The sequence below is a fragment of the Lemur catta genome, chromosome 13 (genome assembly GCF_020740605.2).
Source record: "Lemur catta isolate mLemCat1 chromosome 13, mLemCat1.pri, whole genome shotgun sequence".
Lineage (NCBI taxonomy): Eukaryota > Metazoa > Chordata > Mammalia > Primates > Lemuridae > Lemur > Lemur catta.
In genome coordinates, this window is record NC_059140.1 from 76302578 (window position 1) to 76327322 (window position 24745).

Below are 24745 nucleotides of genomic sequence, written 5' to 3' on the forward strand. Positions count from 1 at the left end.
AGGTGACTGTACTGTTCACTGCTAGGTATTCAAACAAGAATTTATGAACATAATTTCAGTGGTAACTTCTAGTTCTATTTTGGTATTCTATCCACAAAAATATACAGTAGGAAATAAAATGGAAAATGAGAAAGCTAGGTGAGGTTTCTGATTAGCCTGAACTATGAAGTAGCAGCCTGACTCCATATATAATATCTGTCAAAAATGGTTGGAGTGGAATAAAAAACCTGGCTGAGATAAAAGAACATCCCTGATTTTTTCCATGCATATTTGAAACAAATTTATTGTCTTATAATTTTATAGTCACACAGAAGATTTCAAATATAGACCTCTGTACACAGTTGGCACTTGTCCCGCCTAACCTGCCAACAAGAGCCCCAGGGTCAAGTTCTGGCACTTTCTATCTATATAACCACATGTAAATCAGTTCTCTCAACCTGAGTTCTCTCCTCCAAAAAACAAATGGAGCAAATGATATTTGCCCTACCTAGCTTCCTGTTATAAAGATGAAATGAAAAAACATCATGAGAAAGCCCTATACAAAGACTACTTTAATAAAGTGATTATCTTATATACCCTACTATGATTTCCTAAACTGACTGTGATCATATACAATGGAGACTTTGTTAAACAATTGCTTACACTGAAAAACTTTTAATATTCTTGCTAAACAAAGTTATATAGGGTGCACAGCCTACTAACAACTGTCATTGTAATTAGACTTTAAGTAAATTATTGATTTCATGTTCTGAATTTAGGAGAATTTACTAATTTTACTTTTAGCATCTACTAATATATCTTTTTGTATATGTGGAAAAAAGATATCTTTCATATGATGGTGACAAATGGAAATTTTGCTATTTGTGAATTATATGCAATGCTCTTTCCTTTACAGTTAAAACTGTTCTTATTTTCTGTATACTTTTAGAAAGTAAATTAAAGTCCCCATTTAGACCACGGTGATCCCTTTACCCACTGGCACACAGTTAGCCTGCCCAGTAACGCCACGCTGCAGACCAGTAGAGCAGCACTCACTCGCTCACGCTGCAGCACCTGCCGAAATTTTTTCTTTGTTTTTTTTGTTTAACTCAAGGGTATAGAGGACAAAAAGATTCAGTTTCCTTATTGGTAAGTTTTGGCCCAGATTTGTGAAAAGTGAGTCATCAACTGGAGTTGCTAATAACAAATGTAAGGGGTTTGTATTGTTTAAATCGGGTTGCCAGACTGTTGGGTTTGTAGATATAGAGTAGGAAGTAGAAGGAACCCTGTGTTAAAAAAACATACAGGAAATACATATCACAGCATTAATTCTGTAGGGCTGGATAATGATGACAATTTTAATGTTTTAGCAACATTTCCATTGAAATCATTTTGACTGCACATTGAGAAGTATGTGTACTGTGTGAGACGCATTCAAGACTAAAGCAATAGGCCGGGCGTGGTGGCTCACGCCTGTAATCCTAGCACTCTGGGAGGCCGAGGCGGATGGATTGCTCAAGGTCAGGAGTTTGAGACCAGCCTCAGCAAGAGTGAGACCCCGTCTCTACTAAAAATAGAAAGAAATTATACGGCCAACTAAAAATCTATATAGAAAAAATTAGCCGGGCATAGTGGCGCGTGCCTGTAGTCCCATCTGGGAGGCTGAGACAGTAGGATCACTTAAGCCGAGGAGTCTGAGGTTGCTGTGAGCTAGGCTGACGCCATGGCACTCACTCTAGCCTAGGCAACAAAGCGAGACTCTGTCTCAAAAAAAAAAAAAAAAAAAAAAAAAGAAGACTAAAGCAATAGAACTAATCACAGAGTTACAGCTTGTGTTTCAGTTCCCCCCCACACATCAATTTTTTCTAATTCTCACATTCTATTTGCCCATCAACTGGTTCAAATGTGCCACCTTATGTTAATGTTAGATTCTCCCATGACCTTTACACATCTACTTTTATTTCTCCCTGAAACACTTAAAACGAAGCTATATTAGAAATATCCCGAGATTAAAATCACTGTTCCATATATAGATTTTTTTAAAACTAATGCTGGAAGTTAAGTAGAATGACACATCGTCCCATCCATTCTGTTCCGTGAGGTTCAAATGACATGGTAGTAATAAATTACTAATGCTTAGCGAAAGGGAAGGAAGGAAGGAGCATGAAGCAACTGCAGACTTACAGTACTTAACGATAGCTTTATGAGCATTCTTGGCTCATACAATAGAGCCCAGAGAATGGACTTGAAGGATCTGTTTCTAATATCTACATCCTCGAGGTCTGCACAGGCCAAGTGGAAGCACCCCCAAAGCGGAAGCACCCCAAAAGTAAAATCAGTAAAAATGAGGAGTAAAAAGATATGCAACCTTTAAGAATATAGAATTACACTGGACTGGAAACCTCACTGAAAGGCTGCTTATCCTAAACTATTAAATCAACCGCAGAATTGAATTTTTTAAAATGTTGTAGGTTGATGTGTTTGTCCTATCTAATGAGGCACGGTGAATTTTAAGTAGATGTGAAAGAATTGTTACCTCTTATCTTCTGACTGATACGAACTTTGATATTCTGATGTCATTTTGGCACTTTCTCATCCTCAGTCCTTTCATTTGATTTCAGTTATGGAAAATGAAAATTAATTATAGAATTAATATAAGCAGATATCCTTGAGAATTTTTTTTGGTGCACCTTAATAAATAAATGATTATAATTTCAAACCTACATTAGAACTGAGATTCTTAGCACTTTCTCTTTTATTTAGTCAATATTTGGTGCTCCAATTGTTATTGCTATTTTGGATTTTTTCCCCCTTGAAACCATAGTTATGAGCAATGGGAACAGACTTGTCCCTTTAACTCAGACAACTAACACATTGAAATTTACTGCCCTATAAGAAGTTGTCTTCAAGTCCAGCCAAATACACTGACCTACAGCTCACAGTTGAGCTCCTTTCTCTGACCCTATAACGTTTAAACTTTGCTTGTCAAATATCTTTTGTCTTTTATGAAAATACATTTTAATTTATAATTTAAAAATATATCCTCTGAAAGAAGAGAAGTACCCTAGAAATCAGATAATTTTTAGTAAAGTTGATCACAGGATGTAAGTTCTACTTTATTTTTAAATTTTCTTCTTTAATTATAACCTTTTCATTCATCAGTATTTTCAAACCACATAGCATTATATCAATTGAAAAACAACTTGAAGCTTACGTAAAATGCTATCAAAGAAGGAAACTAGCATTTCTGTACATAGTGGCATTTAGCTTATGTGCCCATCTCTGCTGATTAAAGGAGGTATTCTCAAGAAAAAAACCAATTCAAAGAGTAGAGAGAACCAATTCAAAGAGTAGATAGATCTGTGTTATTCATTTTAAAGAGTTTTAAGGCGAGAAGCAATGTCTGCCCAGGCCTGTCTGTGATGCTGTGTGTCTTTGGGTGGATCACTTAACCTCTATAATCCTCAGTCGCTTTATCCATAGAACAAGGTAATACATCCATCTCATAAGGTTATAGGGAGGTTTAAATGAGAAAATGCTTGTAAAGCGCTTTTCACGCTGTCTGGTGCATAGCAAAGGCCACATACAGGTACCCAGAAACAAAGAAATGATGCAAATTCCCATCAACATCATTTCCTACTTCTATTTTAATAGAAGCTTTGGAGAGGTGAGTTCTGGGGCAGGCTCCACTGTGGGTAACGTGTCTGTTTTAGAAGGCCTCACTCAGGCAACAGAAGACTCCAAGGCATTTCTATCGCCATTTATCATGTAACCTGGATTCATTTCACTGCTGGGTACCTCAATTTTATTCTCTGATTGTACAAAAATTTCGACTTATCTGACTGTTTGTGGGAGACCTGCAAAATGGCTACAGCCATGCCCAGATTACCTGCACAGGTCCTCAGTATGGCAAATGGGTACATCTGAATCGACTTTCCCTTGCCATGAAATCCAGTTGTTGTTTTCAGTTGCTCTGAATTTAGCAAAATCAACATCATTTTTATAAAAACCCAAACATAACTTATAGGTGGAGGTAATTGCTATTTATAATTTCAATCTCAAGCCAACAGAATGGAGTTTTCCACTTACTTATTGAGCAACAATAAATCTGAGAATCTAAGCAAGTTTTTCTACTTAGGCCCTTTACAATAAACACTTGAGAACTAACTTCTTAAGAAGAACAGTGCTGGAGCAAGCACGGGAAGGCTTCATTTGAGCTCCCTGTTTCTGATCTTCAAACTGCTTTGAAGCACCTGAGCCCAAACTTCCTGAGACAACGTGAGGGAGTCACAGTCTTATTGATGATCTCTGCCCTTCCAGCTGCCACCAGCTGACAGCCGTTTATGTTGCCACCTAACAGCTTCTCTTCCAACTATTTCCATTTTCTTCCATGACTCTAATGTGGTGGATACAATAATTAAAGGAAATGTCTACCCAGAATTTTTTATTTCCCACCTCTTACAAAGATTAATAATCAAAGTAAGGAAGGAGATACCTGAGCTCTCTGTCATATTCTTCTTCATGGATTATTTGCCTTCATTTGAGTGTTTCCTTGCAAAAGACAGAATAATTTACATTTGAGCTTCAAGTAAGGAAATTTTCTATCACCTTAAAGGTTGTTAAGAGCAGGGATTTTGTCGTATTCATCTCTGTCTCCCTTACAACATCTGGCAATGCCTTGATAATTACTCAGTAAATGTCTGCTAAATTGAATGAAAAATGCCACATATTGCAGATATTTTCACTACCAATAGTTTCAATAATACACAGAGAATATATATGTGGATGTCATTAAGCACATCCGTCCAACAAACAGAAGAGAAAGCATTGTGCAATACCCACTATAACCTGTGAAAATTACTGAGAATTAGGACCAATGAATTTGCTGGCTAAAAAATCAGGAGCATGTTTTTAAGTCTTTCTGATCTATAGATTAAAGATAGAAATACCTTAATTTATTAGCTAGGATAAGAGAACACAAGTAAAATGCCTAGCACATTATTTAGAAACTCAGGAAAATGTTAGGGCTCTTCTTAATGGCAAAACCATTTATTTAGTATGTTCACCACCTTGGAAAGGTCACATTTCAGCTTATACATCACTTTAGCCTGTAAGCCCACTTGATCATTATGCTTCAGCTAGGACACGCTATTAGTCTGGAGGCATAAACACAGCCTCTACAATTTCAAAGCCCATAACCAGTTATTCATGTCCTAGGAGACAGGCTGCAAAGATTTGTAAATAACTGGATCAACTTTATTTTTCATAATTTTAGGCACGAAAAACTAGCTTTTTCATTTTTTTCATATAGATGCATTACTTTTTATGCAAGGTTGGGTTAAATTTAAGAACACTCAACTCCTAGCACTCTGGGAGGCTAAGGCGGGAGGATCACTTGAACTCAGGAGTTCAAGACAAGCCTGAGCAAGAGACAGACCCCATCTCTACCAAAAATAGAAAAAAGTAGCCAGGCATTGTGGTGCACACCTGTGGTTCTAGCTACTCGGAAGGTTGAGGCAGGAGGATCACTTGAGCCCAGGAGTTTGAGGTTGCAGTGAGCTATGATGACACCACTGCACTCTAGCTAGGGAACGAGACTCTGACTGAAAAAAATGCTCAACAATTTGTTTCATATTGCTAATTCTTTTCTTTAATAGAAGACAGTGCAAATCTTTAAGCTGTCTAAATTTTGTTTCGTTCCTTTGTTTCACTACTTTTTAGATATCACAGTTTGAAAAGTGCTTTCAAGTTTGTGCAGACTTGACTACTAGTTTCTTTGAGGCTAAGATGTCAAATAGCAGCACTAAAATCTAGTGAAACAGTATTGTTACATTCATTCATAACTTCTATCTTCCATTTTTTGATTAGGAATTGACAGAACTAGAAATTACGTAATTTACAAACACTCACACACAGTCCCCTTCAGAACCATTCACGGTTGCGTTCCACATTAATTGAGCACATTAAAAAATGTGCCAAACTTTCTCTTCTGTCCTTGCTCACTTAACATGCCTGTTACACAACCAAACAGCAGAGAAAGCTCCCGTTCCCAGATGGCATCCATGCTCTCAGGTCACCCAAACAAAAGGGAAGGCCTCAGCCTCACCTGTTCCTCTCATTGACGTGGAACTGACCACCTCGTAGGGTAGGACGTGCAGTCCCACATCTCGGCTTCGGGTCTGTAATTGTTACGCCAGCAGCATGAGATAAATAAGATTGAAACCCTCATATGAGTCGGATGTCATAGGCCCCGGTCTCCTGAGGACCTGCTTTCCTGTTATTTTTCCATTCTTGCTGGGGCTCGGCAAGGGGAGAGCTTTCTGGTAACCACCACCCATGCAATACTGTCCTTGCTGAATGAATGGAATAGCTGAATCATTTCAATGCTCTGAAGTAGCTTAGGGATGTTCAAATAGGTCTTTGTCCTATTGCTAGCTAAAGCTTCTTTTTCTTTTGCAGACGGCCAGCACCTTGGTTGTGGCTGACTCTAGACTTTCTGGAATCTACAGTTGCATGGCTTCCAATAAAGTAGGGACTGTGGAAAGAAACATAAGCTTTTATATCACAGGTAAGCCACACATCCTATACCCACCGACAGCCTGGTGACCTCAGTCCCTCTTCAATCTTGTTTGCTTTTATTGTACTTATAGCTTGAGAGATTTAAAAAAAAAAAAAAAGCACTCCATAGAATTGTCAAATTTTGAGTACTTTCATCCTTGCTCTCAGAAATAGAATTCTACATCATTGGATCTCCTAAACTGTTATTTCCCTGAATTCTCTTTTAGAGTTATTTGTGTATGCCTCCCTCCCAGACTGAATTGTGCATGTTGATTTTTTAACTCCCTTCAGTACTAGCATAGGGTCTGGCATACAGCAGTTGTTCAGTAACAATCAAGGAAACCAATTATAATACATATGATGACATGGTATTTGTTTAACTAACAAGCTAATTGTTTCACAACTTGGGTAATATAAACTTTTGGGGGAATGAGGCTCTCCCATAGAAATCTCAAAGTGAGCTTTGTTAACAATAGTTAGTGGGCTATTTTTTGATAGCATTTAAGAATTTTTAGCCTTAAATATGATGGTCTCTGCAAATCTTAAAACCTCCAAGGTATACAAATGGCACTCCTTGGGTACAGGAAGGAAGCAAGTAGCTCAAAGTATAAAAACAATTGCCTGGCTCCACACTCCCCCAATTGCTGAGGAAACCTGGGCAGTCTGCCAACTCTCTGGAAACCGCACTGTGTGGGGCAGGCCACAGAAATTGCCAAGGGGTCTCCAGAAAGAAATAGGCAGATCTGATTCCATAAGACATGTGGGTTGTCAGATTACAGGAGCCTCAGGCAAGAGAGCCACGCCCCAGCAAAGCTGTGCCATGAGATATAGCCTGGAGTAGACACCCACATAGTGTCAGAGCTGGAAGAGACTCTGGAAGCTACTCAGTATTATAGCTCCCATGTTTTCCAGATGAGGAAATGGGATTTTGAGATGTGGAGAGGCGCACAGCAGAGCCACTCTAGATGAAGTCAGTCTCTCTCTCATGTTGGAGAAGTAGAAGGGAAACCATGTTTGCATTCATTCCAAGTAGAAACAGGCCTTTTTTAGAGAAGGATTCAGACAGATTTCACACAGACTGTTTCTCTAATAAATCTCAGATGATTTGGACTAATTAAATACAGAAGTTTGTATTGTTCTTTACATTTGGTTGGAAGCAAGTCACCCTCTAAGTCAACAGTCGCTGTACGCCCGATTTAGAACACAACAGCATGAGCAAAGCCTGTTCTGTCCTGAACATTCCACAAGTTTGTGGCAGTTTAATGAGCACCATTAAACGGTACAGTTTACCTCTGTACTGAGCACTTGAAGGGACATCACTGAAGCCTTGTCTTTCTAGGAAGACAGTCCTCACACTAAGAATACAAAGAAGAAATGATAAATGACACATGTCCCAGTATCAAAATGTGTGCAGAAGCAATGTAATGAATGAACTGACTCTCTAAAGCCATTGATGTCCAATAGAGATATACTACAAGCCACTTATGTAATTTAAATTATTCTGGTAACCACATTTTTAACAAGTAAAAAAAAAAAAGGTAAAATTCATTTTATTTAACCCAATATATCCAAAATATTATAATTTCAACATGTAATCAAAATTTTAAAGAGTAGCACACTATTGCTTCAGTTTTTAAATTTAAATCAACTTAATAAAATAAAATAAATGAATACACTTCAGTTCCTCAGTCACACTAGCCACATTTCAAGCACTCAAAAGCCACATGTCCAATATATACCATATTGGACAGCGCAGCTCTGAGGAAGGAGGCAGGATTCGCAGCAGTTTGGGGTGGCAGGGAGAGGGATGGAATGTGAATAAGTAAAGAAGAGGACAGGCTTGCCCTGACGTTTTCAGAGCCAAGGCAAGAGTACCAGTGGAGGCCCACAAACCACGTATCTAACTACTGACAAGTTCTAAATCAATCAAACAAGCAGCTATGTATGTTTCAGCCTCCTATGCACAAATATACTTTCATGATGACTCGAAAGGCTAGGCTAAGTTTAGAACTTCGGGACTACTCAGAGTTCCGGAGCAGATTGTAGTAACACCTGGCAATGTAGAAGGACTGGCTCACCCATCTCCTCTTGCCACCCTTCACTCTGTCGCACACTACAAGGGGCCATGCACCCATGGGTGGTCTTTCCAGCCCACACATCCAAACTCTGCCCATGCCCCTCACAAATTCTTCCCATGGCCACTTCTTGGACGGACCTAGAGGTGTGCACGTCTGATCTCACGAGGCCAGACCTAGGGAAGAGGGAAGAAGACTGAGCCAACCTGGAAGCAGACTTGAGATCATCTTTATAGGGAATTTTGAGATCTCAGGGACCCCCAAGCATGATGTAGGAATAGAGTGACACAGGCTCTGGGTAGGCATGTCCACTTGGCCCCACAGACTCTTCCCTTTGTGGGGAGGGGTACTGCCAGAACAGAGCCATCTAAAGGCCCAGGACAGGGACCCTTCTTGCCTGGGTCTGAAGACAGTACTATAAGAGGATGTGCTAAGAGCAGAGGAAATGTCACGCTCACTTCCTCATTGTTCAGAGTTCTCAAGAAAAGTTAAGTGATGCCGAGCATTTATTACAGCACCAACATCTGGCCGTCCATTGAGTTTTTCATTGCTGCATCATATTTCTATGCATGGTATTGTTGCTGAAAGGGCCCCAGCTGATAAAGTTGATCACCTGCTGAATTCAGGCAGAAATTCCCTCCCACTTCTCACTACATTATACAGTTTATAACTATGGAGGGTTTGAAACCTGCTCTAGATCCCTAGGCTTAACCATAGAAAGGAAAAATGAGAATTCAATTCAAACATAGCTACTTGAAGCTACAATACTTTTCCTCTAGAAATCCAAGAGCTTTAATGTTAAAACTGAACACAAGTTCAGCCAATCAAGCCCCCATTGCCTGGAATATACTTCCTCTGAATTCTTTTCTACTGGTCCTGAAAAGTTCTAGTTTTGATTAGTGACACTAGATTAACTTGCTTACATTTATTATTTATTTTTAACTAATTGTTTTGGTTTTTCTTCCTCAAATCTTTGTTAATGAGATTTATTCTCACTAGAGATGAGACTAAATACTCTTAGGAATGATGCACCTTACATGTGCATTTTCTGAAAATATGAATGTATATTTGTTCAGTGTTTCTACTTAACTCAGGGCAATGCTTTAAAAAGTACCTGTCTAAAATTTTAATGCTCTAAAGATCTAGATTTGGATCTTTATTGAACCTCATTGTAGTCATGTTGCCCCTTCCTTAAAATACAGTAACTTACAGTTGCTTCTGAATTGATGAAAACCGGTTAACTGTGGCCATTAGAATCCTCAGCCGCCTCAACTCCAAACTTTGGCACTCACTTGTACATGGAATCTACTTCAAACAAGTCAAACTTCCTAGGAACCACTTACTTTGTGTTTAGAGAATGTTATTTCCATTCTTTAGTGGAAGTAAACCCTTCTTTATTTCCACCTGACAAATGATCCCTCTCATCCCTATAAATTTCTATGCCTGTCTCTTTCGTGAACTCAATCCACATGTCTGATTCAATCAGGCCAAAACATCTACTCCTATGCACCTTTATAAATAGATAACTCTTTCTCCTAACCCTTAGTTGAATGTCTCTTCTGAGCAAGGGTTGATTCGTCTCCCTGATGCCTCGTAAGATGCCATGGATGTGCTATGCGTTAGATGGACAAGTGTTATTTGGTGGTGATGATGATTGTGCTGAATCTGCAACAGATACCTAAATGTGGGAAGACTTCTATTTTTCATTTTGAGGGTCAGAAGGCAATACTTTCTTGGGTCTGTTTTTGTACTCAGACTAAAAAAAAAATCAGCGTGAATTAAGGGGAAAATCCCTCTGGGTTCATTAAACAGTTGAGGACATTTTATTCATCATCATCCATGGATCAAAAGAGAATACCAAAGAGGTTATACTGAGAAATAACCATTTCCACGAGGCTATCTGATAACATAAACCAAATTAGCTTCAGTAACCATGTCTCCAGTATAAGAAACAGGGCTCAAAACAAATTTGGTACTTTTCTGTCCCTCTATGTGTGTTTTTGCTGTTTTGCTGGCACTCAGCATGACTATGGGTGTGTTAGCAATTACCGAGGGTGAAACAGGAACAGCACTGCCTTATCTCCCTGGTTTCCCAATGTCACTAAATGCATTTTATTTTGAGATTCCTGGTGGTGCTTGGCAAAGATAAACAAAATCTTCCATCAGGAAACCTGTGAGCTATTTCCACAGGAAGTTTCAAATCACTAAAGTAAATAGAAACTCTCTACATGATCTCAATGGTGTTACTTGGGCTCGGTTGGGTTCTAACTACCAGGATGAGACCTCACAAATGGAAAGCCTGTGGTCTTGTAAGAAATGATTTGATTGCAACCAGTGCACAATACCTCTGCTCTAATATCTGTGTAAAAGTTGATGGCTGTTTTATTCCTCATGCTTGGAAAATGTCCCAAATATAAAAAGATGCTGAATTAGAGGAGCTATTTCTGACAACTTATTGTTATGTGAAAAAATGACTGTCAGCTACTCCTGCATCTTCTGGCGCATTCTTAGATTTTCATTTTAAAAGCAGAAAAACCTCCACTGGTATCCTCTCTCTTCAACCATTGACAGCTTCATAAGCTACTGTTGCACCCCCGCTCCCAGGTTTCAAATGAATACTTTGGCATTTCTTCAGACGTGACACTTTATAATAAAGCCAAACCCAGAAAAATCAGAAAAACAAGCAAAGTGAGATTTAGGAAAGAGTTGATATGATATCTAATTTTGGACTATTGTCCCCTTAAGGTTTAAAGGTTTCTTTATAGCTTTGTGTGCAAAAGATAATAATAAGAATAGCATAACATAGTGCTTTTCATCTTCAAAGCACTTTGTAAAAATGTTGGCCCAAATTCTTTGCTTAAATACAGATACACCACTAGTATTAAGCAATTGGAGGGCTTTGAGAGCAGGCCAGTTCGGGGCCAGTGACCAGTGATTTTTTTAAATTCTCTGGTGAAATGGTCCAATATGACACTAAGGAACTCTCAACCCAAAAGTTAAATGATGGTCCAGGTTAGGAATACTGAGGAGGAGGGCTCACGGGGTGTTGCGAGAGGGACTTGGGAGATGGAGATGAAGGTTAATTGGGAATTGACAATGAAAAAAAGTGGCTTTTAATGACAGTCACCTTCAGAACATGTTTATAACGTTTTTGAGAATAAATTTGATTTTTTTAATTATTCTTTCACCATCCCCCATCACATCCACTTTATAGTCTGGCAACTTTTCCAGATTATTCGATTTTCAGAAGAAATCTTTGCTTCTTTATGTCTGAGTAGAACCATCACCATAAAGGGGGTCCTGAGCAAGTCAGCTGGTTCTTCTCTGGCCCACTGTGCCACCAAAGACCAGGGCAAGTAACCTGGGAGAGCAGCAGGAGGAGGGCAGTGAGTGACCATTGCTTTTCACTAGAAAAGTTTAGAATCAAAGTGGTGTTGACTGGCATGTACCTAGGACTTCCTATTCTCACCTGTTTGCCAGCTATTTTGGATAAGTTTGACCATAAATGCATCTTTGGTTTTTAGCACAAATTGCTCTCATGTTACTTCATTATTTTGCCCACTTCACATATCCACCTCCCAGTAGGAGTACTGTATGTGATAATGAAATGGGAAACAAAGTTAGCATCCCAAGTTGGAAAAAACATTCCACTTTGAGGAGCAAGTTTGGAGAAATAAGGAGAAAGTACCATCCTAATAACTGATCCGTTTTGTATTTCCTACCTCATTTCTGATAGAATGAACTTCTACCTGCCATGTTTGATGAGTTACCCTAAAATGAAAAGATAAATACTCATCCTTTTTAACGCTGATCCTGAGAGAATTTGTATAGCAACAATTCTTAAGATCTTTGAATATCTCATTATGAGACATTGGTTTTTCTATGAACTGAAGTTCTGTATTCTTATTTTATAGACGTGCCAAATGGGTTTCATGTTAACTTGGAAAAAATGCCTACAGAAGGAGAGGACCTGAAACTGTCTTGCACAGTTAACAAGTTCTTATACAGAGACATTACTTGGATTTTACTGCGAACGGTTAATAACAGAACAATGCACCACAGTATTAGCAAGCAAAAAATGGCCGTCACTAAAGAGTACTCCATTACTCTTAATGTCATCATCAAGAATGTTTCCCTGGAAGATTCAGGCACCTATGCCTGCAGAGCCAGGAATGTATACACAGGGGAAGAAATCCTTCAGAAGAAAGAAGTGACAATTAGAGGTGAGCACTGCAACAAAAAGGCTGTTTTCTCTCGGATCTCCAAATTTAAAAGCACAAGGAATGATTGTACCACACAAAGTAATGTAAAACATTAAAGGACTCATTGAAAAGTAACAGTTGTCTCCTATCATCTTGATTTATTGTCACTGTTGCTAACTTTCAGGCTCAGAGGAGATGCTCCTCCCAAAATGAGTTCGGAGATGATAGCAGTAATAATGAGACCCCCAGGTCCCAGCTCTGGGCTCCCTGTTCAGGCCAAGGGGTCTGCTCTCTGGGGCCAACCTGGTGCGCATTTGGATTTGGAGGATCCCTGCACTGCATTATTTGTGTTTTTGCTCTTGCTGTTTCCTCCTGCCTGATAAACAACAACTTGGGACTGATCTTTCCTTCCACTTTGATGCCAACCTCTTTTTATTTTTAAGTTTTGAAGCTGCACAAACTGAATAATTTAAACAAATGCTGGTTTCTGCCAAAGATGGACATGAATAAGTTAATTTTCCAGCTCAGAATGAGTACAGTTGAATTTGAGACTCTGTCGGACTTCTGTCTGGTTTTATTTTGTACTATTTCATCTGCTCTTGATTTGTAAATAGCACCTGGATAGCAAGTTATAATGCTTATTTATTTGAAAATGCTTTTTTTTTTACATTAAGCACATTAATCTCAAACTGGAGCTTCTAAAATGGGCCCCAGGGATGTAAGATGTTGGTGTAATTGGGAAATAGTAAAGCTTTATCAAGGTGTGAATTATGACAGTCCACCAAACTCAAATCCACTTCCCTCCTGTCCTGCAATCTAGGTAATTATGCAATTAATACCACATAGACTAGTCCAGCAGAAGATTTCCTCCTCACTGCCTCTGACTGGACTGTACAGCTACCAACAGCACCTGAAAGAAAGTGGATCATGCCTTAATATTAAATATTCTTGCTCCCTGGTTATTCCTTTAAAGAACTTTATCATGTTAAAATAATGGCATTCAAAGGTGTACCACAATCAATTTATTAAGGAAATAAAGGATTTTTTAACCAAAGTTTTAATGCATTTTTCTAAATGTAAATGTAAAATTTGTCCATTAAAAAGTCCACTTTTCCCATATGCAAATGTTAATAGGGTTTTTATGGGGATTAAGAAATGGCAAAACTATGCAAGCAGAATTCAAAGTCATTTAAAAATACATGCCATTTTTAAATCAAGAGAGACTGTAATTAATATCTTGTTTAAGCTTGCATTTGAGGGAAAAGTGACTTTTTCATTTTTCATCAATTTAATATACATTGTTCTGTTGTTTTAATTTATGATTGATCATTATATGTGACTTGCATGAACTATAGAAAAAAAACCTATAATGACCAAAATAGCCATGGCTGAGAAACACAGTGGCTGGGCAGTTCAATAGGAGGTGACAATATGACAACTTTTCAAGCTTGGGAACTCACCAGACTGTTTCCTCCTTTAGGTAACAGACTCTGTCCCACGCTAAACTTGTCTTTCACGTGGGAATTGCTTTTGTCAAGTGTGAAAGAGTAAACAATAGCATTTCCCCAGAATGCCAGTTTTATGGAGCCCCTAATGCTCTGAAAACAATTAGTAACCTGGAAGTTGTCAGCCCAAAGGAAAGAATAATCAATTGTATCTTGAAATTTTACCTATGGCTCTTTAGCCTGGCGTCTTTGTTCATTATAAGTTAGTGTGTTCGTTCAGGAAACAATGCCTTAGTACCACAGAACTTGGGGGCCTCGATTTTTGCTAGCCTAAAAAAGCAAATAGAATGATTTAGGGATCACTTATGAAAGAAATGGTGAATTGGGCGTACAGAACCTACTATTTCCTTCCCTCTCCTTACTGCAATTTTTGTGGAGAAGGGAGGATGTTAGTATTTACAGAAGATGATTTTAAGTACTTCCAAGAGATAATTTTAAGAATTCCATAGAACAATTAATTGCTCACTGTATAATTAATCTTTCTGGAGAGGATTTAAAAAAAAAAAAAAAAGAAACTATTGGGAGGGTTTTGTTTCTTGTTACTCCTTGGGGTATGAAGTGAGGTGAGGATAACAGAAAAAGAAAAAGACAAAAAAAAAGAGCCTAAAATGCAGAACGATTGAGATGGAGCAGGGGATGTGAGGCTGGTTCCTCAGTTCCCGTTCCAGATGGAGAACAGAAGCTCTGCATCTGCGGGCCCTGGCACATCTCTGGGGCCATGACGCTGAAAAGTAAGAGACCCTGGTTGGGAGCTATCTTTGGCCACTGATAACCAGCGGAAATATCCTATTAATTCTGATTTTCTCAGTTTGAAGGGATCAGCTACACTTTGTTAAATTTGTTAAATTTTGGAAAGCTATTATCTACTTCCATCAAGTAACTTCAAACATCAAGGTTTTCAAATATAGGTTCAATGTACCTTTCATGTTTAAAATGTCAAAATAGATTATTATAATGTATAAAGTAGGAGTTGATAAAATATGATTCCTGGGTTGATGGGCCATTTAAAAAGTAGCCAAAAATGACTCTCCTTTTAACAGAGGAGAACATTTTTCAGAAATGGGTACAAAGAAAAATTTATAATACTGTATGTTTCAGAATGTTGATGTGAGCCTTGTATTTAATTGGGAGTCCCATGTTTATCCTGCAGCCTTTTTGCTGCTTCTATTGTCTGAAGTTTGTGTAGTACACATAGGGCCTTTGGGAGTTCTTCATGACATTAATGTTAAAATAAAATGTTCTCTTCTATGTAAGCATTGTTTTCCAATACACCTGTCAGGGAAGTCCAAATCCTGTCTGTGTTGATGTTAACAGTTTGTGGCTATGAAAATAATTTGGGTGTTGTGGGCCCTGTATTCAGACTTCCTTTTTATAAGACCTATGGGCAATGACAGATTATTTTATCATATTTAATGCATGGGAAATAGTAAATGTGCTAGAGGAAGCTATTAAAAGTATAACTCAGTGAACTGGGTTTTAAATAAGCTATTTCAAAGTTGGCTTGCCATTGTAAAAGATACTAAATAGTAATATGGTTATGTTTTTTATTATCTTGTCATGTTTCACTGATATGTCTGAAGTCTTTACTGTGTAAAAATGTCAAAATTGTAACGAGCAAGCATGTACAAATTATCATAAATTTAAATTTTTATGCAGGGTTGCATTTTCAATTAAGAAAAGCTGTTTGACAGACTGCACAGAATGCAAAACCAATATTGTAATGGTTCTGCTTAGGGGACAAGATAAGATAGGAAAGACATGCTGAAAGAGGCAAAAGGGTCGTTGCTGTCATTCATTCCACCCTATGTTTGAAGAAGTTTTTATAAATCAGAGCACTTTCTTCAACACTCTTTTTTGCCTTCAGATTTCATTTTTTATAAAATGAGAAGACTAATGATAAGCTACAGAAATCAAAATTTATTGAGAAATCTGTTTCTCCTAACAGTAACTCTACCATGTTATACTACTTCAACATGTTATAAAATTTATATGATAATACACTTTTTAACCTGGGATTTCTAAATTGCTTTAATGAATGCTAATCCTGAGAGTTTCCCTGCAGGAATCAAAAGAGAAAGGTTTTGGGACTTGGCAGAATCCTGCAGGGACATGGAATCAAAGCCATTGCAATGTATCATCTCTTGTAGCATTGTAATCACTCCTAAGCTGCCTTCCCAGTTTTAGTACACTAAGGTGAGGAAATCAAAAATGGTCAGAGAAAGCTCACACTGTATAATTGAGACCAGTGACGCAGAATGTGTAAGTTATACCAAAACTCTTCTGATTTCTGTTCCAGGATTTGCAACAAGAGGGGAAAGGGATGATTTGGGAGGGTGGGAGAGACATTAGGAGTTGTTTCTATTCTTTTATCTTGGGAGCTTGAGCTACCAATCCAGTACCCGCCTAACTAGAATGTATACACATCAGCAGGACTGACTGACTACTTCATTAAACAGAGACACTGTACTCATGGAGGCCTTGGGGGTACTGCTGTTGCTATGTGGGGTTTTAATGTTGTAATGTATTGCATCTTAATGTATTAAATTCATTTTGTTGTACTATATTGGTTGGCATTTTATTAAAGTAAATTGTATTGTATCATATTTGTATGTTTTAAGAGAAAATAATATAAAATACAATATTTGTACTATTATATAGTGCAAAAACTACAAATCTGTGCCTCTGCCTCTTGAATTAATCCTTTGGTCGCTTGCATTTGGGAAGGGAATGGAGGAAAGAAATAATCAATAAAGCTTTCAAAGTTCAAGAAATTCTCCTGTTTGGTCTGCTGCCTTACAATTTAGGTTACTGACAGTTGAGTGACACAAACATGCCCTCACAAACACATCAATAAAAATACATACAAGATTATATTAGCCCATCACTACAACACCATATATTTATGTAGAAATTCATTACAAGCCTATGTGCAAAATCATGTTTTTGATTTATAGCCCCTGAACTATTATGCAAAATCCTTGGGTGTAGAAAAGCTTCTCTCAAAACAAGGAAGGAAACTAGCTGGCCAGGCAAAGAACCTTTGTACTGAAATCTAAAAATATAGAATGTAGTCCTTGATATTACTATGTCCTAACAAATTTCAATTTATTGCAGCACCTTATTAAAGAGGAAGTAGTAGGTTAACCATTGAAGAGAAAGTTAGGGAACAAAATGAGAATGAAATCTTACAGTTGAGTTTTGCTGTTTCTCTATATACTTATAATGTTGATGTGCATATACAATAAAAGAATAAAATTGACAAGCAATCACAGCTCCCTTTCTTTCTTCACTAGATCAGGAAGCACCGTACCTCCTGCGCAACCTCAGCGACCACACAGTGGCTATCAGCAGCTCCACCACTCTAGACTGTCATGCTAACGGCGTCCCAGAGCCTCAGATAACTTGGTTTAAAAACAACCACAAAATACAACAAGAACCCGGTAAGAGATATTTTTTCCTTGTGTTTATGGTTTTCTTATCCTTCATCATCCCCTTTTTCCCTAACATTTCTATCACCTGCTTCCAATAGATGTAGAACCACTTACTGAGAGCTACAAACATTGGGCTCCGATTCATGCTTATATCAACTTCAAATGAGGAATATCTGTGCCAGTTCTTACGCAGACCATATTCCTAACCCTGTAGAAAGATCCCTACAGAATCTTTAATCCCAGCTGGAAGGATTTCAATAGTGCATTCAGAAAGGAATGAGAAGGGGCACTTTGAAAATGATTCAGTTCACTGTGACAGTGGGGAAAGTGAAGAGTTAGTTTCTTGGCTTGAGGTATTGCAAAGCTTTGAATACGTGGCATGTATAAAGTTCAGAGAGGTAGATCTATAATATTTTAAATTCACCTACACCAATTTTAATGATTTAAAAAGGATACTATTTTGAATGATATTTTATCATACTGGTTAAAAAAAGAATCTAAACTAGTGGGTATAGATTTATTTTCTTTCAACAATAATACAATCATCCCTCCGTATCCATAGGGGATTAGTTCCAGGACGTCCTGCAGATTCCAAACTCCATGGATGCTCAAGTTCCTTATATAAAATGGTATAGTATTTGCATATAACCTATGAATCCTCCCCATATATTTTAAATCATCTCTAAATTACTTAGAATACCTAATACAATGCCTATACATCACTTCATTCATGTGAATTCAAGTAGTATTTAGTGCATAGGAAATTCTTTGCTTTTTGGAATTTTGTAGAATGTTTTTTCCGAATATTTTTGATCCACGGTTAGTTGAAACCATAGAACCCACAGATATGGAGGGCTGACTGTATTCTTAAAAACAATTAGACTTAAACCAATAAGTATGAGCACTATCTATTGCCTGCCTCATAATTCTATGGTTAAATAAGATTAAATTGAACTTACTTTTGATTGATAATTATATTTGCATTAAAAATAAAATTGCCATTTATTTGCAGTATTCCAACAACCTAAATCAAATAAGTGGCAATATGGAGCTGTCCTTAAATGTGAGTCCTGCTCAAATGAAACCTCCATATGAGTTTGAGGCACAGAATGGGCTTGTGGTATAACAGCTCCAAATTTTAAGGTAGCTACAAATGCCTTAGAGAGGCCTTACACTCAGCAAGTCCAAAACCAATCTTCTTACATCATTTTTCTCCATAAAGTAGCATTTCCTGTTATACTGACATCATATACTTAATCATCCAGACTAGAAGGTGATGACTCCTTCTTCAGCCACCTCTTCTAATCAGTCACCAGACTGAGCAGGTTATACCTACAACATACTAATATTTCTCAAATCCATCCCTTTCTCTGCTTCCCCATTATTCTCTCAGTTCATGCACTCATTATCTATCCTATGAACATCTTCAGTAGTCTCCTAACTTGTCTCCCCACATCTCCTTTCTCTCTTTGCATCTGTTTTCCACACAGCAGTATACAATGCAGCTGTGAACATGTCACTTTCCTGATTCAGGTCTCCCACCGGCTCCCCATCACAGTTTGACAAAGCTTGAACATCTGACAGAGACAGCCCTTAACGCCTGGCCCTGACTACTCCTACAGCTTTATGCCAGCTTCCCCTGCTTTGAACTTCATATTCTAGCAATGCCAAACTCTTGTAGATCACAGCGCACATTCTGCCACTTCAATTCCCTATGCTTTTTTTTTGTTCTTGTGTCCCGCCTGCCTGAGCACCTTCCGTTTCTTTATCTAACACCTACCCATCCCTTAAGACCCAGATTGGGTGTTCTCCCTCCAGAAGGCCTTACACAATTCCCACAAATAGGAGGTAGCTCTTCCATGAGTCTTTATTACTTGTAAATGTTTCTACTTCTCTCTTACTGAGTTTTTAAAAATAATCATCAGTTCATGTGTGTCTGTATTAACTATGCATATTTCTACTGCTCTCTTACTATATTGTTTTTTACTCCCAGTTGATATATGTCTCCCCTCCAGAGGGCAGACAGTATATCTTATTTGTTTCATTTGTATCTTGTCTTTATATCTTCAGAACCTAGCACAGAGCTTGGTAATCAATAAAAGTTCCATGAATGAACAAATAAGTGGTTCTCAGGAAATCTTAATCTAGCCTTGGCAAGTTCATTTAGTGGTACAAATGCTTTGATTTGGGGTGGGGCTGGGGCCTATATCAGAATTTTTAAAGCTGAAGGAACCTTTGGAATATCTTTAGTCCAATATGTAGAATAGAAAACTTAGGCTCAAAGAGGTAAAGTGATTTGCCCAAGATGGCACACTACCAAGATGGGTAATTTCATGGAAAACTAATCCCCTGAGATGTTCTACCAGAATAAAAGGAGGAATGAATACAGGAATAAATAAATAGCTTTTGGAAGAATGCATGCAATATCCTCCCCTTAGAGATTCAGAGTTCACATTAGCATATTAAAGAGCCAAAGAAGAAACATGGTAAATGGTGGTTTTCAGTTCTGTACTGCCCAAACTTACTTGATCACAAAATACACTTATGAAAAATTAATATAAGATGTTGAGTGATTCTTTGAAAGAAGTAAATGTGATACAAGTTTAGTTTCCATAATTTGGAAGTGGGTTAAGGAATCAGAATTAAAACAATTTTGAAAGTTCATGACTATTATGGGACTAGAGGATAAACGAGACAAGAGAATGTGCCAAGGCAGCTACCACCAACAGAGAAAGACGATGACGTGCTGGGGAGATCACGGTTTGGGTCCCAGCATTGCCCTCCTGAGTCATGTAAGAATTTGGGCAACTTTCTTGTCCTTACCATCTAAGCCCTGATTTCCTTATTTATAAAATTGGGATAATACTGACCTCCCAGGGATGTGATGAGGTTTAGATAAGTAAACATTAAGTCATAGCTTGGTAAATGCTACCGCTGACCCACCTCATTTATACAGAAATTGTCCAATGAGTTGTCAGAATTCACTGGAAAGTGTCAGAGGTAATAAGTCAGCTGAAATGCCAAGCAACCCTAAAACAAAATAATAAAGATACCTCCACCACCACCTTCTAGCTTTCTTTGATGTTCTGAGGCCCAAAAGAAGAATATCTAAAATAGGTCATATAAATTCTTACATAAAATTTTTCACAAATATTCTAGTATGCTACTATTAGATTTGTTAAGCTCAACTATGTTGTCATCAATTGTATCTCTTTCCCTCTTTCTCTTCTCTTTATTCATTCACTCTGTAAAACTACTGTAGCCCCCTGAAAAGGGATTTCATAATTTTCTGGAGACAATCTTCTACATGTATATAGTTTCTATAAAGTTTCATATGTAATATTCCCATTTAAGGCAGCAAATTCAGTAGCAGATGCAATATGTCCCATGACTATAGCCGTTATGTTTGTACACAGAGATATCTTCAAAATGCCACTTCTTTTATGGTTATTTCTTTTCACAAACCTATGACTAAAGGTAACCAAAGTGATAATCCTTGATTCCAAAGCTGAAATGGAAGAACATTACAATCATGGCCTGAAAAGACTGAAAACTAGTTCATTATATATTCAGCCTTTAGCAAGCTAGACTGAGTTTAAAAACCCTGAAAATAAAGTGTCTATCTTTTAGAGACTTGAGATGCATCTTTCATTCAAAGCTTGGCAGCTCAAAAAGGATGTATATATTGAGGCCAATTTGGTGGCCTTGGATCATTGATAGTTCCAGCCCATCATCATTGTTATGTGTTAAATGATAACTTGCTCCCATTCCAAAGAAAATATGAGAGAGGAAGTGGGGCACACATGAGAGCTCACGCTCTGGACAAGTGGCCATAAAATGCCTTCTTAGGGTAGTTGGAGCTTTTTCCTCCCTCCTCATTTCCTTTCAGGAAAAAACTTTCAGTGGGGCATAGCCATTCACCAAAAGAAATGCGATTTCAAGAAAGTGTTATGAAAGCTGAGTAGTAAATTCTTGGGCCAAAGGGCATGAAGCGGGAACAAAAGGGTTCATAGCATGCAGGCCCAGGGAAGCACACGCACAGGGCCGGAGAGGCAGTCTCCACCAGGGCGACTCCAACAGGAAGAGAAGGGCCCTGCAAACCACAACGCTTGCGCTCCGGGGGGCACTCTCTGCTGCTGCCACTCAGCGCCCGCTGGCAAAGCTGTGGGCTTCCCGGGCCCTCACCTGCACGGGCCCCACCCAACTCGCTGCCACTTACTTCCCACCACTCCCTGGCACCCTCCTCCTCCTCATTCTTTCCTTTCTCCTCTTCTCCCTGCAGTCCTGTGGGCCACACACAGGCTGCTTCGATTCCTGCCTGAAGAATCTCCTTCCTCTAAGTTCTTCTCATCTCACTGTAATTCTTGATGTCCTAAGGGGTCTTCTCTCACATTCCAGGGCAGTGATTCTTTGGGTCTATTTACAATTTATGCCACTGTGCACATCACTTAATTGTTCTCCGGTTTTGTGTGTGTTCATTTTGACAATCTTTGAAGTTAGATGTACTATCTTAATATGTTGTCTTTATTAAAAATAATAAAGATGTACTGAGCATTCACCAGGTATCAAGGCATTGTGTTAAGTGTCTTAGAAATATCTCATTTAATTTTCACAACTGTCATATGAGGTAGGTGCATTTCACAGATCTATTTTCCTTGCAAGCACTTATTAGGTACTGCTGGAAGCACCTTACCAATGTTAATTTGTTTACACCTCCTAATAATTCTATGAGGTTTGCTAAATTATCGTGCCTGGTTTATGGACTAGTGGCTGAAGAAGCTGAGACACAGAGAAGAGAAACAACTAGCCCCAGGTCAGAGTTAGTGAGCAGCTGACCAAGACTCTAAAGCTTGCACCCTGAATATCGAACACGTGGAAATAAACATTAGTTCAACTCACATGGGAACAAATAAGTACTAGTTTTAAATGACCCAGTGAGCATCAACAAACACATATTTAAACAGTGAATATCTTCTTGTTCCTAACCCTTAAAGTCTCTTGAAGACTTTAGTTTATTTAAAGCAGGTTTTTAAACAAATTTAAAGCATATTAAAAATATATAAAGCATTTTTGAAAACAAGACATAAAGTTAAAAATTATCTTGAACTCCAAGCTAGTTCCTTTTAAGTTTTAAAAGGTCCAGGGTTCGTGCCGTTATCAGCCCAACCCTCATTTATTCACTTATCTAACAAGTATTCCTAAGGCACTGCTTTGTGTCTGGCACAGTGCCAGCCTCTGCGAATACAGCAGTGAACAAGAAAACTAAAATTTGAATAACCAAAAATCTAAAGTAATTAATCTATGTATGTGTTTAAATGAAACACAGCTTCTTCAAGCAACGCCCATGTGTGTCCTGCCCTACTCACTATCATGTCTATTCGTCTAAAAATGGAAGAAAGTGTATGAATGAGGCAAGTTGAAAATTCTATGGCTCAATCACAGTATTAAAATATCTTTAATACATTAGCAAACAAAAAAGTACATCTTCATGCTTCAGTTTTCCCACTTCGCTACTGAGCGCACAGTAGATTCTCAATTGTTAATTTTTAGTTGTATATACAGAATGGAAGTAAGATAAAGAGGAAAAAAGAGAAAATTAGTAGAGCCTCCAAATTAGAACTGAGTAAAGAAGCAACTGGGAACTACTAGGAGGGACTGACAGGTGCAAAGTATTGAAAGATGAAGGTAATTTAAGACATATTTTACTTTGAAGAGACAGGTGAAAAGAGAGGATTCAACCTAATGTGAGTACAATACACAGGACCAGAGATGAGAGAGAAAAGTGTAGTATGAAGGGACCAATACCAAGACAGCACCACACAAAAGTTCAAAGTTGGAGTAAATCCTATTTGATAGTGGTGGCTTTCAGTATGGTCTGGTTCCTAAGGTTATATGGACAGCAGAACTCCTTTTAGAAACATTTATTTCTGTTGGGCTAAAAATTTTAAAGTTTGCACCCAGACTTGGACAATGGTATGAAGTCATCTTGGAGAATCTGTGATTCCCAGTGTCCTTACTTCTTCTCTAGGCCACCTGCCCAAAGGACCAGCAGCTCCTCCAAAATAATCAAAAAGTTACCTTTCTACTTCACACTCTTCCCAGATTCTCCACTGAGGTTGTGAAGTATTTCAAGTTGTGCCACTGCCGAGCAAGTGCTGTAAGGGAGGCTGTCGTGGCAACGCTCTTCGTAGTGGCACTGCAAGGAATTAAAATGGGTTTGCAAGGCAGATATGGCAGAAGGCCCATCTAGCTTAGGTTTGCACGGAGATACAATCACAAATCATCTCACAAATGATTGTGCAGAGAAAATGGAATTTCCGAAAGAGTCATTAAAATGCTGAAAAAAAGTAACAGATTCTCCCTCTCTGAAAATATTTTAAAACACAGAAAGCAATCTTGATCTTAGATGTTTTCAGTAAGGCCCGCCTGAACCAAGAAAGCATCATCAAACTATTATTTAAACTAAATTTCTATGACAGCAAAACATTTTTAGAATATTTTAAAGTTAAAGCAGTAGTACTAGAATAATAGAGTTCAGAAAGAGTAAATTCTGTCTTAAATAGACTGAGGCTGGAGCGGGAGAGAATCACTCTAACCCAGTAATTAATATTCCTTCTTTTTTTTTTTTTTTTTTTTTGAGACAAAGTCTTGCTCTGTTGCCCAGGCTAGAGTGAGTGCCATGGCATCAGCCTGGCTCACAGCAACCTCAAACTCCTGGGCTCAAGCGATCCTCCTGCCTCAGCCTCCCGAGTAGCTGGGACTACAGGCATGCGCCACCATGCCCGGCTAATTTTTTTTCTATATATATTTTTAGTTGGCCAGATAATTTCTTTCTATTTTTAGTAGAGATGAGGTCTCACTCTTGCTCAGGACGGTCTCGAACTCCTGACCTCCAACGATCCACCCGCCTTGGCCTCCCAGAGTGCTAGGATTACAGGGGTGAGCCACCAAGCCCGGCCACTATTCCTTCTTAAATGAGATCTTCTTGATCACTA

The 24745-nt window shown here is 38.3% G+C and overlaps 1 protein-coding gene across 2 annotated transcripts in view; it reads left to right on the plus strand.

Annotated features, from left to right (window-relative positions):
* FLT1 (fms related receptor tyrosine kinase 1) overlaps positions 1-24745 on the plus strand; it is a 163443-nt gene that overhangs the window by 76565 nt on the left and 62133 nt on the right. For both annotated transcript variants that reach the window (XM_045566841.1, XM_045566842.1), the window contains exons 12-14: positions 6439-6547; positions 12527-12835; positions 17613-17759. In XM_045566841.1, coding sequence (XP_045422797.1) covers positions 6439-6547; positions 12527-12835; positions 17613-17759 — 565 coding nt within the window. The remainder of the gene's footprint in view (positions 1-6438; positions 6548-12526; positions 12836-17612; positions 17760-24745) is intronic.